Source organism: Dermochelys coriacea, chromosome 16 (assembly GCF_009764565.3).
Source record: "Dermochelys coriacea isolate rDerCor1 chromosome 16, rDerCor1.pri.v4, whole genome shotgun sequence".
NCBI lineage: Eukaryota > Metazoa > Chordata > Testudines > Dermochelyidae > Dermochelys > Dermochelys coriacea.
Window position 1 is genome coordinate 24045014 of NC_050083.1, and position 14280 is coordinate 24059293.

General features: G+C 42.8%; 1 protein-coding gene across 9 annotated transcripts in view; it reads left to right on the forward strand.

Moving 5' to 3' along the window:
- Window positions 1-14280, forward strand: part of SCAI (suppressor of cancer cell invasion) — a 103133-nt gene that overhangs the window by 81387 nt on the left and 7466 nt on the right. For all 9 annotated transcript variants that reach the window (XR_006275970.1, XR_006275971.1, XR_006275973.1 and 6 more), the window contains 5 exons: window positions 3021-3122; window positions 3968-4069; window positions 5276-5354; window positions 7621-7720; window positions 9946-10027. Coding sequence is in view for 4 of the 9 variants with exons in the window: in XM_043498544.1 (XP_043354479.1) it covers window positions 3021-3122; window positions 3968-4069; window positions 5276-5354; window positions 7621-7720; window positions 9946-10027 (465 nt within the window). In the remaining 5 variants the exon portion in view is untranslated. The remainder of the gene's footprint in view (window positions 1-3020; window positions 3123-3967; window positions 4070-5275; window positions 5355-7620; window positions 7721-9945; window positions 10028-14280) is intronic.

Here is a 14280-nt window from a genome sequence, read left to right on the forward strand (position 1 = left end):
GCAGACTTTTCCCATACATTTGAGCTTTCAGAGGAGATCTAGACCAGCTTTTCTCAAATGCGGCCATCAGGGACTTTTCTTGTGGCCACAGCCTCCTGGGCTGGCGGGGAGGGCAAAGTAGCAAAGCACCCCTCCTGGATGCCCTGCCTTGGGGCTGTCAGCAGGGGTTGGGCCCTGCCCCCTCTCAAGTCACCTGGGACACAACGCTGGAGGAGCAGGCAGCCAGTGAGTTCCCCACCTTCCTAGGGGCAGTGGGGCTCAGGCTTTGGGCTTCAGCCCTAGGGTGGTAGGCTCTGGCTGATCATTATTATTGTACGTTGTGTGTACAAAGTTCTAAATATAGGCTAGAATTATGTTCTTGTGCATTACTTGACAAACACGCTTTAAACATAGTCTGCCTTGGACAAAGGAATGTGTATTTGCCTGACAAGCAGGTTGCTCAGACAAGCAGAGATAAAGAAGGTATACTTACATGAAAGATAAACAAAGCCATCAAACTAGCAAGGCGGGGGGAGATATCTCTTAACTGTTAATGATGGGGGTCTGAACCTCAGATGATAAGTAATTGACTCAACTGAATCCAAATTGCTGCATTAGAAAATTATATTTAGTAAGGTCTTTTATGAAAGCCTGTGACTTACTGGTGATTGATATAATGATGCATATATTTTGGAAGTACTATGAGAAATTATGGATACTCACTGATATATGCTTCAAAGTCTGTGACCAAACCCAGGGAGAAACAGATTTTCTCCTCAACTTGAGGGAAGGCAGCTATCTACTTGTCTCCAATGTAAATTGAGCAGTGTGGAATCAAAACGGGGGAGGGGGAGAGTGGAGGAGATGGAGATTGCCCTGATAACAGTATCCTGTGATGTGCTTACCTGCTCTACCTGTGATCCTCAAGACCTTTCTTAAACTGCAACAGGAAAGGGAGGGTTATCCTTATAACGCCATTCTGGCCAAGACAAGTGTGGTACTTGAACCTCCTTCACCTCTTTTTGGCAATGCCTCCCAGACTTTCTCTCTCGAAGGATCTCCTGTCCCAGAACTTGGGGACCCTGATCTGTCTGAATCCCCTCCCCCCGAATCTGAGAGCATGGTTCCTAGATGGTTCTTGAGCATGGAGCTAATATGTTAGGAGAACTGACTAGACCTTATCCAATCTAGCAGGAAACTTAGTACTTGCAAAACTTGCATTCAAAACTAAAAATGCTTGCATTCCTGGTGTTCTCTGATGCTTGTATAGACTGAAGAGGTGTTCTGCTCTTCAAAATCCTAGACTAACTACTGGACTTGTAGACATGCTATCTAGCAATGAGTACATTTGCCCATTATCACTGCCTTTCACTTTTTTAATGGCTTCTCAGTTTTTTGCCCATTCCAGTAAAGCCAGATTCCTCCAGGGCTTGTTTCCCCGGTGTGGCCTCTGGCCCCCCCATGCAAATTTTTTAATTTGGTTCTCAGTGCCCTGAGGAAAACTCCCTTTGAACTGATGGCTATCTGTTTTCTCCTCCACTTCTCCTTCAAGACTTGGTTCTTTATAGAACATATGAGAGAGCTCAGTGCTCTGATGGCAGACACACCTTTTACTACTTCTATAGAAATATGGTTATGCTGTAGCACATTCTCGCTTCTTCCAAAGCTCTTTGGAATATAATGTTAATCAAGAGATCCACATACCAGGTACTCAAAGCCTCATGCTTCCAGAGAGGTGGCCAGCCTACATACACTAGATGTCCAAATGGCTCTTACTTTCTATGTGGACAGGACTAAGACATTCTGGGCCTCTCCCAGATTATTTGTAGACTGCACAGAGGAGGAAGAGACAACCAATTTCCACTCAGACTCTTGAAATGGGTTTCAGGTTGCTGTTTAACCTGTTATGAATTGCTGGTATGCAGCCCCTTCACAGAGTGACAGCACATTCCACTAGAGCTCAGTCCACATCTGTAGCTCTCCTGAAAGATGTTTCCGTAACAGAAACTTGTAGGACTGTAAATTGGTCTTCTGTTAATTCCTTAGCCAAGCATTGTGCCATTTTACCTGCTTCCAGGGATGATGCTACCTTTGGTGATGGTCCTTTGAATTGTCTTGGACTGGTCTCCTTGTTGAGTTACTGCTGGGAGTCTCCTATGGTGGAGCACCTATAGGGATACATACCTGAAAAAGAGGTTAGTTATCTTGCAGTAACTTTGAGTTCTTCAAGATGTTTTGTTCCTATGGGTGCTCCGCTTCCCTTGCCCCTTTCTCGCAACTGTGGAGCTCTGCTTCACAGTCGAGAAGGAACTGAGTGACGGCAGGTCTGTGCCTCTTGTTATATGGCCTCATTTGGAGACACAAGGTACTGTTGGGTGCAGCCCTGCACACAGTACTTTGCATTCTTGACTAAAGAATGCATAGGCACCTCCTATGAAAGAGCACCCGTAGGGACAAAACTGCTCAAACTCAAGTTACTACAAGGTAAGTGACCTCTCCATATCAGCCCATTGACACACACCTTTTTTTACCACTTGTATCCATTATGCTAGTTAAGAATGATCTCTTCTATCTGATATCTGCAGCCTGTGGTGCACATTTAAAACGTGCTAGTGCCATGTCTTTTGTGGGACAGTCTGTCTGGAAAAACCCGATCTGTTGCATTGCCTGTTATGTGACACTTGCACATATGAGGGTTACATCACAAGTGATAGTCCTGTGGCACCTTACAGACGTATTGGAGCACAGGTGATGCAACAGATGAACATCTTTCCAAACAGACTGGGGAAATTTTCTGTCTTTAGCTAACAATGAGGTCAAGTGGTTTTCATATCTTAACCTCTATACTTCTTCCATGTCAGCAGTGGGGTTACGAGTATCTTAACCAAATATTGGGCGCTTTTAGATATTGTATAGTCTTTCACTCTAATCTTTTCAGTTCACAGTTCAATGCTTTTACCTCGGTAATTCTTAGGAAGCAGAGTACCTATTTACTCTATGCCAGACAGGATGCATTAGTGATGGCAGTATTCCTCTTGCAGGTAAAGTTCAGTGAATTAACGGTTGACATGTTCCGAATGTTGCAAGCTCTGGAAAGGGAGCCAATGAACTTGGCTTCACAAATGAACAAACCTGGAATGCAGGTGAGTTTCATTTTCAGTTGCAAACTTGGCAACAGAATTCTATTAACTCTAGGCAATCTTCTCTCTGCTCTGTACATAGAGCATGGCAGTTATGTTGTTATAATTCTTATTCTGATACTTACAGAAAGGGAGTTCAAACTCTAGAGTTGGACTTGGGTAAGGATGGCTTCTCTATTATATGTGGAAGCTTCAGTCACAAGTGTTTGGTTATCACGAAAAGACCTTATTTTGTTTGCTGTCCTCCCAAAAGCCCCTCTGTTTTCTTTCTGCTTATTGGACTTGTAGTTTGTCCCTCTCATTTGGGTCATCCCTTTTAGTGTAGTCTAGATATTTAGGATGCGTTTTGTGTTTCATCTGTAGACAAAGGGAAGAATTGCCAGTCCTTGTTTTTTGTTGGCACACTTCACAGCAGTGTGTTGAGGTACAAATAAAATGGAAGAAAATGTTTGTCTTGGGAGAATAAAATAAAAAACGAGGAGCTAGACTGAGGCTGACGTGTGCTATATTCACAGTGTGTCCTTGAAGATATGGTCAGGGAGCATTATTAAGGGATTGGGAACTAACTGGATTGGAGACTGCATTTTCTCACCTTATTCTCTCTAAACTATAATCCAGGATAAAAGCAGGATTTGGGTGGCAAGTTAAATTGAGTTGTAAACTTGAATATGGACTGTCAAACCGTTTCTGACGTGAACTTTGTTACTGTGGTACTCAGTAGAGAATGTTACATGGGCAGACCAATATGTTAGGGAAGGACATTGAAGATGAATATTCAGATTAATGGAGCTTTAAAGATAAAGCTATATTAGGAATACACAGGGTGTCCTTTTTTTGTTTTTAAATAGGAGTCGACTGAGAAACCTGCTAGGCGGGAAAATCCCCATAAGTACTTGCTGTATAAACCCACCTTCAGCCAGCTGTATACGTTCTTAGCAGCAGCGTTTAAGGTTTGTAAAATCAGGTGTATTCGTCAGTTGATTAAAAAAAAAAAATCTATGGAATGGTACACTTTGCTAAAGAAAAGTAACTTAAGTCAAGAAAATCCCCCCCCATTTCCTCCCCCCGAAAACAAAGGCTTTAGTAGACTTTTTAAATTGTAAAGTAAATGACAAAGGGTTAATCTCCATTCTCTTGATAGGATGGAAGTTTTAATGACTTCTGTCTGTCTCAGTGGCAGATTATCTGATCTAAATATATAAGCATCTTTACTAAGAATTCTACAAAGGTACAGTGGCTAAATTCATTTCCAGTTAATATAGTTGGAGGGCCCAGTATATTTGTTTGTACCAGCAGCAACCTGGGGATTTAGTTGCTAAAAACAACTTGTTTCTTTACAGAGGAAGCAGTGTCACAGCTGATGAATCTAAAATGAAACTTCCTGGCTGTGTTTGGTGTTGTGCGTGCCTGCATGCTCAGTCTCTCCCCCAGAAAGCAGGGGTCTCTGATATGTTGATGCTCCCATGCAGGGAGTGAACGGAAATGTGGCACATGGATGCATATGCATTTCTTGCACAGACCCATGCAGGATCCAGCACCCTGGGTTGTTTTTTGGCAAGTTGCCCAACTGAGTAGTTCTGGGATATTATTTTTTGTTTTATGTCCCCTTTTATGTCGGGGAAGGAGGGTCTGGGAGCTAAGACCTCCTTCAGAATTCTGGGACAGCTGGAGAGTCTCTTAGATTCCACATTCCAGGAAGTCTGTGACTCACTAGATATTAGGGAAGAGGGGATGTGCGGGGAAAATGGTGCTCTTACAGCCTCTGAACCCCAGCGTATCAATCAGATATTTAAAAAGATACAACCGAGTACATCACTGTGTGTACCCGTATGGATTGCTTGATTGCCTGTTCTGTTCATTCCCTCTGAAGCACCTGGCATTGGCCACTGTTGGAAGACAGGATACTGGGCTTAGATGAACCGTTGGTCTGACCCAGTCTGGCCACTCTTATCCCAAATGCCTGTTGATGCAAGAAGTATCTGTGTAAGCAATATAGATGCATGCAAAGAAGCCACATAAGGCTGAAGGGCAGCTGGGGCAGGGGAGTTGCACCTGTAAATACCAGTGATTTTATCAGACTGATACAGAATGTATGTTGCATGTTACAATAAATGTCTGAATTTTCCTCCTTCCCCTTTCCTTTGCTTGAATTTTAGGAGCTGCCTGCCAACAGCGTGCTGCTGATCTACTTGTCAGCCACTGGCGTGTTTCCCTCAGGTCGTTCGGATAGTGAAGGTACAATAAAGGAATGCTCCCTGTCATGAGCAGGGCTTGAATTTGCTTTATATTTCAGGATAAGTGGCCCACAGAGATCTCTCAACACTCCTTTTTAAAGGACAAGTCCAATTTCATATGCACATCTACCTACCAAGACTTGCTTTCTTTTGGACACACAACAGCTAATTCTTTGTTTAGTACACAATAGTCTACTGACTGAAATCTTTTCAAAGGACATGACTAAGTTTTTGAAAGATCTGAAATATGAAAAATGTCATGAGTTTTGAAGACACTTGGATCAATTGGCCCATCAGTGAAGAGTTATCGTAATAAAATGGTTCAACAACATCTGGCATTTCTTCCCAATCTGAAGTATCAAAATAGATGTTCAGAAAAATGGTGGCAAAGGGGCTGAAGGTCTCTGCAGAGATTGTTGTACTCCTTATACATTTGTTTGTGACAATTCAAGCTCTTGTCATGATTTTAATTCCCCTCACGTCATCTTCCCCTGTTGTTGAATCCAGCAGAATATTGGGATGCAGATACAGTCTAAAAATCTAAAACTGGCTGACTAGTGCAAATGCAGTCAAAAGATTGTTACTTTTGTATAACACTTTAAAGGAAGAAATTATTTGAAACATCCTAAATATTGTATGCCCTTCATCTGTTTGAGACTTGCATTCCTTTATAAGATGCATGCTTGTTCCATCCTTCTTGCATGATTTGTGAATCTTTCAAAATGCTAAAAGAAAAAAAAAATCCCTGCAAACTTTCTATTGTGGCAGTGATTTTTTTTAATTGCTTTTAACATTTTACAGTGTGATGTAACCGGACAGTTTGGTTTTAATGATAGCGTCCCTTGCAACCTGCATTGTATCTAACTTCACTGCATGCCTTGTTCTAACTTACTATTCTACTACAGAGGCACTCAATCTTTGTCCTCTAGAGAGCTCCACAGGCAACTTTTCAGGTCCCAGGGGCTTGCATGATGAATCAGATTGCAGTCACAGGTGGGTGGGTGGGTGGTGGTGTTTTTTAAACAGGAAAGTGTGGCCTGCAAAAACTAAAATTCCCAGCATGTAGCACTCTGTATTAAAGAAGCGGGAGCTGCGGGTTGCATTGTTAAATTATACAGACCAGATTTGGCTGACGGGTCACCCTTAAGCCACCTGTGACAGCACTAAATGAGTTTGCTCTGTTCCTGACACCTTAAAGCTTCTCTTACAAATGAAAAGTAATTGTTTATTGAGAGAAGGGGTTTTCAGGTGTAGACAGGGAAGGACTATCTCTGCAAATGAAATACCAGAGATGAAATCCAACTGTGCAGAATTAGGAAGTCCCAGTATATATGCAATTCTCCCATTAATACTAGAAGAGTTCCATTACTCCCACTAAACTGAGAAATATATCCTTGTCTGTACCAGGACACTCTTGCAGGTACCATTGATATTTCTGTGGAGACAGCAATTTTTAAAATTTCTACACTGTCCACTAGTCGGTTAAACAGCCAGCCCAGATGCTATGCCCAGTGGAATAATCATTAAGCCTGCATTAGGACCAGACAAAAAAATGCAACATAGCTTTGAAAATTCTAAAATATTTTATTAGAACTTCAGAAATGACAGATTTCCAAAGACTAGCTAGCCATCTCTTTGGATCTGAAACCTGGCTGATAATGTTGGATTTTTACTAGGTTTAAAAACCAACTATTCTTCAACTTATAAGCTTTGTTTACAGTGCTCCTAATAGTGCTCTGATGGCTGCAAAGGCTGGCATTGTGGTTGCCCTGGAAAAGTTCAAATTTTGAAATTGATTTATCTTAACTCCTCAGAAGGACAAATTCTGATTCTGGAATGTATTGATTCAAGTAGTATTTTAAAATTTGTATTGATTGTCCTGTATGAAACGTGTAAAGTTCTTTTCTTGTCCCTGGAGATGCGTCTATTCACCTAGATGTGCATTCCTTTTACTACATAGCCTAATGGGTTACAGTAGGTGTCTTGCTTATGATTTCTACACTGTTTTGAAGAATAAATGATGTAGAAGTTGCAACATGCTCAGTAGTATCAAACCAGAAGGTTAGTCACTGAAATTACCAAAACACACACATTTTAAGTTGCATGGCTAGTAAATTGTAAACTCTCATAATTACTTTTTCTCAAAACTATAGTAGTTCAGATTAATTACTCTTTTTTTTGTGCTACACACATAATCACTTTATCCAAGTTGTGGCATGACAGCTAATCTCATCTTTTTTTTTTTTTTTTTTTTTTGACATTTGTAGGTCCATATGATTTTGGTGGTGTCCTTACAAACAGTAATCGGGACATTATAAATGGTGATGCTATGCACAAACGGAATCAATCTTACAAGGAGATGCACTGGTGAGTTTCATGGGTTCAGCAAGGGGAAGTAAGTGGCAAGCAAGTTTTTCTTGGTAAAGATGCCCCAAACCCTGTTTAACTTTTCTGAAAAAATGTGTGCTTTTATTTTATTTATTTATTTATTTATTTATTTATTTTTATCAAATGCATCGATCACAAAACTTCAGAGGTGGGTGAGTTTCCTGTCTGTTGAACTAGGAGTGCGAGGGCAAGAGAATGCACCCCTGGGAGGAGTCAGTCTGACTGAGCTGCTTAACTTCTGTTGGGCTGTATTTACTGCCAATCATCTCCACCTGCATCTAGATGACACTTGTCTACACTAGAGAAGTGTTTTGGTGGTGTATTTTTTCAGTGTAAACTGCAGCTATGCTAGTGCTCGTACTGACATAGCTATCTTGGTTTAAAAAAAAAAGTCTTTGTCCTGTCCCCCCGCCAACTGACACAGCTATGCTGGTTGATGTTAAGTATTTGCTGAATCCTTGTACATCAGCACTGATGTGAGACTCCATCAAATGTAGACCAGGCCTAATACCAGTGCAAGGTAAAACTCAGTATTTAGCGAGGCTGTTCTTATGGCACACATACAGATGACAGTGTATTTGGCACTTAGCTGTTTAGTGCATGTAGCTGTGGTAACACTTGTATGTTCAGAATGGGGAATAGAACTCAGGAAAAAAACTCCCAGCCTCTAGCCAGTGACTTAAAGGGCAAACCCCATTAGCTGTCTGTAGAAGTATGGCAGTAATCTCCCCTCCCCGACGCCTTCTGAGTGTCTCTCACTAAAAAGTATTAATGGGCACAATTTTTAAATTTAAGCAGAATTCTACTTCAGGAACAGTTGTATATTTTGAAAGATGGTTCCTAGGGGTTAGCCTGCCTTGGGGGCAGGTGCTAAATAGCCCCATTCCTTCTCCAAATCCTGGATGTTCAGGAGGAACAGGATCAGGACTTTTATTGGAGCACTTTGCTGACTGAATGGATCCATCCTTCCCTCCCCCTGTCCTGTGTGGTCAAGGGGGAGGAGAGGACCTGCACCCCTTCAGCCTCAGCTAGGAGACCACTGACTGCTCTTCTGCCCTTTGAACTGAGGCGGTAGTGGAGCCCTGGGCAGCAGCAGAACGAGGACTCCAATTGAGTATTTTCAAGCCAGGAAATAACTGGGTAAGGATCAGACTGGTTTTCCATGGGGTCATAGCCCCAAATCATTAAGGGCTTGATGACTTCGGGGGCTCTCACTTTGTTTCTGACATTTGGGGTTCAGGTAGACTCACTCCCCTAATAGAGGGTAAGATAACTATGAACTGGTGAAACACTGGCTGATACCTGTGCTGCATACTGCCTATGAACATTCCCATTCTCCCCCCCCCCCCCCCCCCCGGTTATTTTCCTGAAAGGCTAGAAGAGATTATGTTGCCTCATACTTAGAATGCTACCAAATTCACCGTCCATTTTGGTCAATTTAATGGTCATGGGATTTTAAAAATAATAAATTTTCATTATTTCAGATACTTAAATCTGAAATTTCAGTGTTGTAATTGTAGGGGTTCTGACCCAAAAAGGAGTTGAGGGGGGGCACAAAGTTATTGTAGGGTGGTTGCAATACTGCTACCCTTACTTCTGCACTGCTGCTGGCGGGGGGCTGCCTTCAAAGCTGGGCACCTGGCCAAAAGCCATCCAGCCCTGAAGGCAGCGCAGAAGTAAGGGTGGCAATACCACTACCCCCCTAAAATAATGTTGCAACCCCACTGCAACTCTCTTTTGGGTCAGGACTCCCAATTTAAGAAATGCTTGTTTCCCCTGTGAAATCTGTATAGTATAGGGTAAAAGCACACAACCAGATTTGACAGTCCGTGACATGTTTTTCATGGTCGTGAATTTGGTAGGGCCTGACTTATACTAAATCATCCTGGGATGTCCACTGTGTTTTCCAGCTATTTATAATATTTTATATTGCCTCTTTAAATCCTCTCTAGTTTGGGGCTAATACTCTTTGGGTGACTGCAAAAAAAACTTCCGCTTAAATATATATATTTTTTTAATCCTGTAAAGTGAGCTACAACTTGAGTATTGGGCCTTCTTGTTCCATCCTACTGTTGTTCCTTAGATGTGGGCAGCTATGTGCCTAAGGAGAAACCTCCTTGCTCAGAGCAGGACAGCATGACCTCTGTAGCAGCTTCACAGAAAGTTCTAGTGCTGTGTGAATTGTCTGATCTTTCTCTTTTTAGCCTTCACCCTGGTGATCTCTACCCTTTCACAAGAAAACCTCTATTTATCATTGTGGACTCCTCAAACAGTGTTGCCTATAAGGTGAGGTTTTTGAAAACAGACGTGTGGTGGAGTACAGTGCCTATAGGTAGACGGTTTAAAAAAACAAACTATAAACGCGTTGTATTTAGTCTTTTCTGTCGAGGTTGTGCATGCTGGGCAGGATCTGATCTTTTGAATAGGAACAAGAACAGAAGCGCATGAATGGCTGCTCATTGGAAAGTAATAAATCCTCCTGGAGTAAAAAAACAGTTTAAAATTGGGACTGATGGGAGGTTTATTTTTGTTTCTTTTTTGGTGGGGATTACTTCATCTGCTTTTCTACTCCAGATATCTAACCCTCCTACTCAGAGTTGCTTTAAATAGCAGAAAAGTGTCAATGAATAGAGTTTTGCCTTGTAAATAGGTGAGTTCATTTATCCAGGAAAATCTGAATGAGAAAAAAACAAGAAATTAAGACACATGTGCTACAAAAATCAGATATACATTTAGCATCTCCTCTTGTATAATATGTGCTAGAAAAATGACAAACTCCTGTAACTGAATGCTGTAGAGACATAGTAGAATTATTCAATGCCAAATCCTCCATTAGCAATCTACAATTCAGGTAATGTGGAAGCAAGTGTGATTAATTCCAGAGGCACCAATCACCTCTGGATGACATTATTTCATTAGTGAATGTAATGTTCAGAAATGTGCTGGGTATGCAAAACTGTCACTTCCTGATGCCTTCCTCTTACAACTTGACTTATTTACAATTAGACAAATGGACATTTGTATTTCTAAGGAGCATTAGGAACGTCTAGTGGCCAAATATGCCTGTTCTCTCTCCAGTATCCATTGTCTGTTTCACCTGTTTAGAGCTGGATGTTAGACAACAAGACTCGGCATATCAGTAATCGTATAATTCAAAATGAGTCTGTCATCAATTTGGGAACACTTTTACCTAAATGTTGTAACACTGCGCTGCTTTTCTCTAGTGCCTTTTTGTCAAAGCATCTTGAAGGATTTTGCAATCACTAATGCAACTGGTTTCACCCTGTTGCTTTGCTTGTAGATATTATCCCAAGATATTACAGAAAGGAGGATAAATGATTTGATCACAGCCACAAGGAAATCAGTGACAGAGGTGGAAATAAACCCAATCTCTTTATTTTCATTCCACCTTAGCCACAAGTCCGTTCTTCCTCCCTTCTTGTTATAGCTTCTGAAAAAACATGTAGGCCTGGTATGGGAGAGGGCAGAATTAGGGAACCTCAGTACACCTGCAGCTCTGGACATGTGTGTTCTCTGCCCAGGGAATCTGCAGGGGGAGGTCATGGATTCCCTCATTTGGGCTTGCATCTCTCATGAGTCATAAACAATGTTTTTGGAAGAAATTTGCTTTGTAAACTCAGGAATAACTCAGTCCTATCCAAGTGGATACTATAGAATTTCTGTGCATAAATAAGACAAACGCCCGTCTCAGCCTGAGTTCTGCTCCTCATTGTACTTTGTGTTTGGTCAGTGCCCAATCTCTAACTTCTTATCTAGTACATTAGTTATGCCAAAACTCACGAACCAGCCAGCAGAAGAAAAGAGCAGAGAGACACCTCTACCCCCAGCTTGTGTGCAAGGGGAAAAGTGTTCCTTGGAATTGTGTTAACTGGTAGGAACTTGTAGGACACTGGTGATTAGATGGACTCCATTTTTTGTGACTTTCTGGAGAGAATTCAGGCAAGTGAGTGTTTGAAATAGTTTTGTAAACAGTGTTAAGGACCTTATATCTGAACTTGAGGAAATCTATCACCATTCATAAATTCGATAAATAATGAGAGGCAAATAGTGGAGTGCCCAGCTATGGTAGTGTTTCCCAGCCCTTGGTAAAGGCAAGTCCCATGTTGTTGCTCTGCAAGTGTGCTTGGTGACTTGCAGTAAGAATATGTAACTAGTGCTGTTTGCAAATGTCCCTGGGTGAGTTGTGAGTGGAGATGAAATGCTTTGTAGTCAGAGCATGTCAGCGCAGACAAAGGTTCTGTGTGAAAAGTCAGAGCCAGTGTAGTGACTCCTTTCCACACTACTGCTCTAATCCTTTCAGAGAGGACAGTAGCTAGTTTGACATTTAAATGGCACACTTAGCAGTATTGACAGTAACATGAATTGCTCATATTACTTCTCTCAAAAGCTGCTTTCTGCTCATGTGCACTCTCATTCCTTCTCCTGAAGAATTTACATGGTGGTGACAGGGAGGGAGTCCTGCCGTGAAGTCATGTCATGCTCTTACAGAGACTCAGCATCTCTGTGAAATACTCTTCTCTACTTTGGACTGGCCCTCTGAGGGATGTAGGCACTGTCCCTTATTCCTTAGCCAGCAGGGGTTATCTCTAGGAAAGGTGTCTGGTCTTAAAATATTTTTGCATCCACAGTCGCAGGAAAAAGGAGACCTGCTAATAGGTCTTAAAAAGAAAACGTTCATTTTCTTGTATCTCTTCTCCATCCACGCAGCATGCATAGTCACACTGAACAACATGCTGTGGGAATATCACCTAGTTCCTCCTCAAGCAGGGCACTTAAGCAAGAGAGCTGACCATTGTGCTCTTATGGGGGTAGAGTGGGAGGCAAAAAGGATAGAGGAATGCCTCTGATATTTATATCTGGGTTGGACCCATCCAAAGTTGGGGATTGCTTTATTTAGGAACATTTAGTAGGTGCCCATCACCATGACAAATGTGCACTTTGCATGGCTTAAACTGAGTAATTAATATTATAAGAGCTCCTCTGCAGCACACAGCTTTTCCACAAGGACAGAGGAGGAATCTGGCCAGTCAGTTGTGAGAGCAGGTTTTCATAGTTAGTCTGTTGGAGAAACCTGGACCAAGAGTCATCTTGCAGCTCTTTCTAAATAGAGAAAGGTTTGTGCTTCACTGTTTCTATTGGGGGCAAGTTCCAGAGGAGCAGGCTGACTACAAAAGTGCTTTGTGCTCATCTCCTACGAGCTCTCTTGTGTGCCAATGAATGTAGACTGTAGGGTGGGTTGGAAGTGCAGTGATCTGGGCCTCTGCCAATTAGAGAATGCAAAGGAACTGGGGTACTGTCATATCTTATGTCTGGAGAAGGCAGAAAAGCCTATCTAGAACAAATGCATATGAGTTGATTTTATACCACATAATGGGAAGCAATTAAGTAATTACAAAAAAGGGCCGAGGGGGATGGTAGAAGGCTGAGCCAGCTGGTATAATTTTCCTGAGATCCCAATTTCCAGACTGTCTTCTGGTACTGCAGGACTCTCCATTATTTTCTGCAGGTGCTCCTCCATTGGCTGGGACTTCTAGTTGGTCTCCTCTATTTCTGTTCAGGGTTCTCCAACATATCCCTTCAGGAACCCATTCTTAGACAGTCATAGGGAAATATTAAGCTCGTAATCAAGGGTAGCAGAACCAACCCTGTATTCCACCCCCGTTCCGTATTGCGCCCCCTCCCATGGCTATACTCTGGACTGCCTATTGATAAGTTTGCCAGACCATCGGTACTCTGGCCTCCCTATGGAAGAGAGTTGCACAGCCCTCTCCTCCCCAACTGGCCTGCCACTAGTAGGAGACTTTTGAGGAGCAGAAGGCCAGGGCAGATAACTAAGCCACCGTCAAACACCTGTTTCATCCTCTTCTCCAGATGAGGCAGTTATGCCTCTGCCACCATCCAGGGCAGATGATCTTTTGCAATTTCCAGACCTCACAAAGAGGTAGCTGGCGCTGTTCTGATTCCATTCCTTGAGGTCAGGGATTTGGTGCTGGATATCCTGTGGTCAGCAATACCCTCCAGGGTGGTGTTGCTGATCAATCAGGTACTCCTGGACTTGGAACATCAAGTCTGCAGGCACGGGTCACAAAGCCCCAAGCTTAGTGGGCTGTGTAGACATACCCCTGGAGTTCTAAATAGTTCCTATATAGCAGGGGTAGCTAAATATACTGACTCTATGCATACAACAATCTTCAGAAGTCTGAGAGCTGGGGCGCACCTGCTGGGGATCAGGGCTTCAGCCCCACTGCTGCTGAAGCCCTGCGTCTCCCCTCCCTGCTGGGCAGAAGCTATAGGCGATTGTGGGGGGGGGGGCGCGTGTCGTGCCCATGCCCCTCCCCCTCATATTTTTGCCAGAGTTTGCTAGCCCCGCTCGTTGGAGCTGGCAAGCTGCTGCCATGGGGAAAGGCAGCAGCGAACAGCAGGGACCTGCAGGGAGAGTTGCTGCTATGGCTTCCCAGGGAGCTAAGGTAGCGGCCCCTCCCTGCTGCTCCCAGGGGTTTGCTGCTGCCTTGTCACAT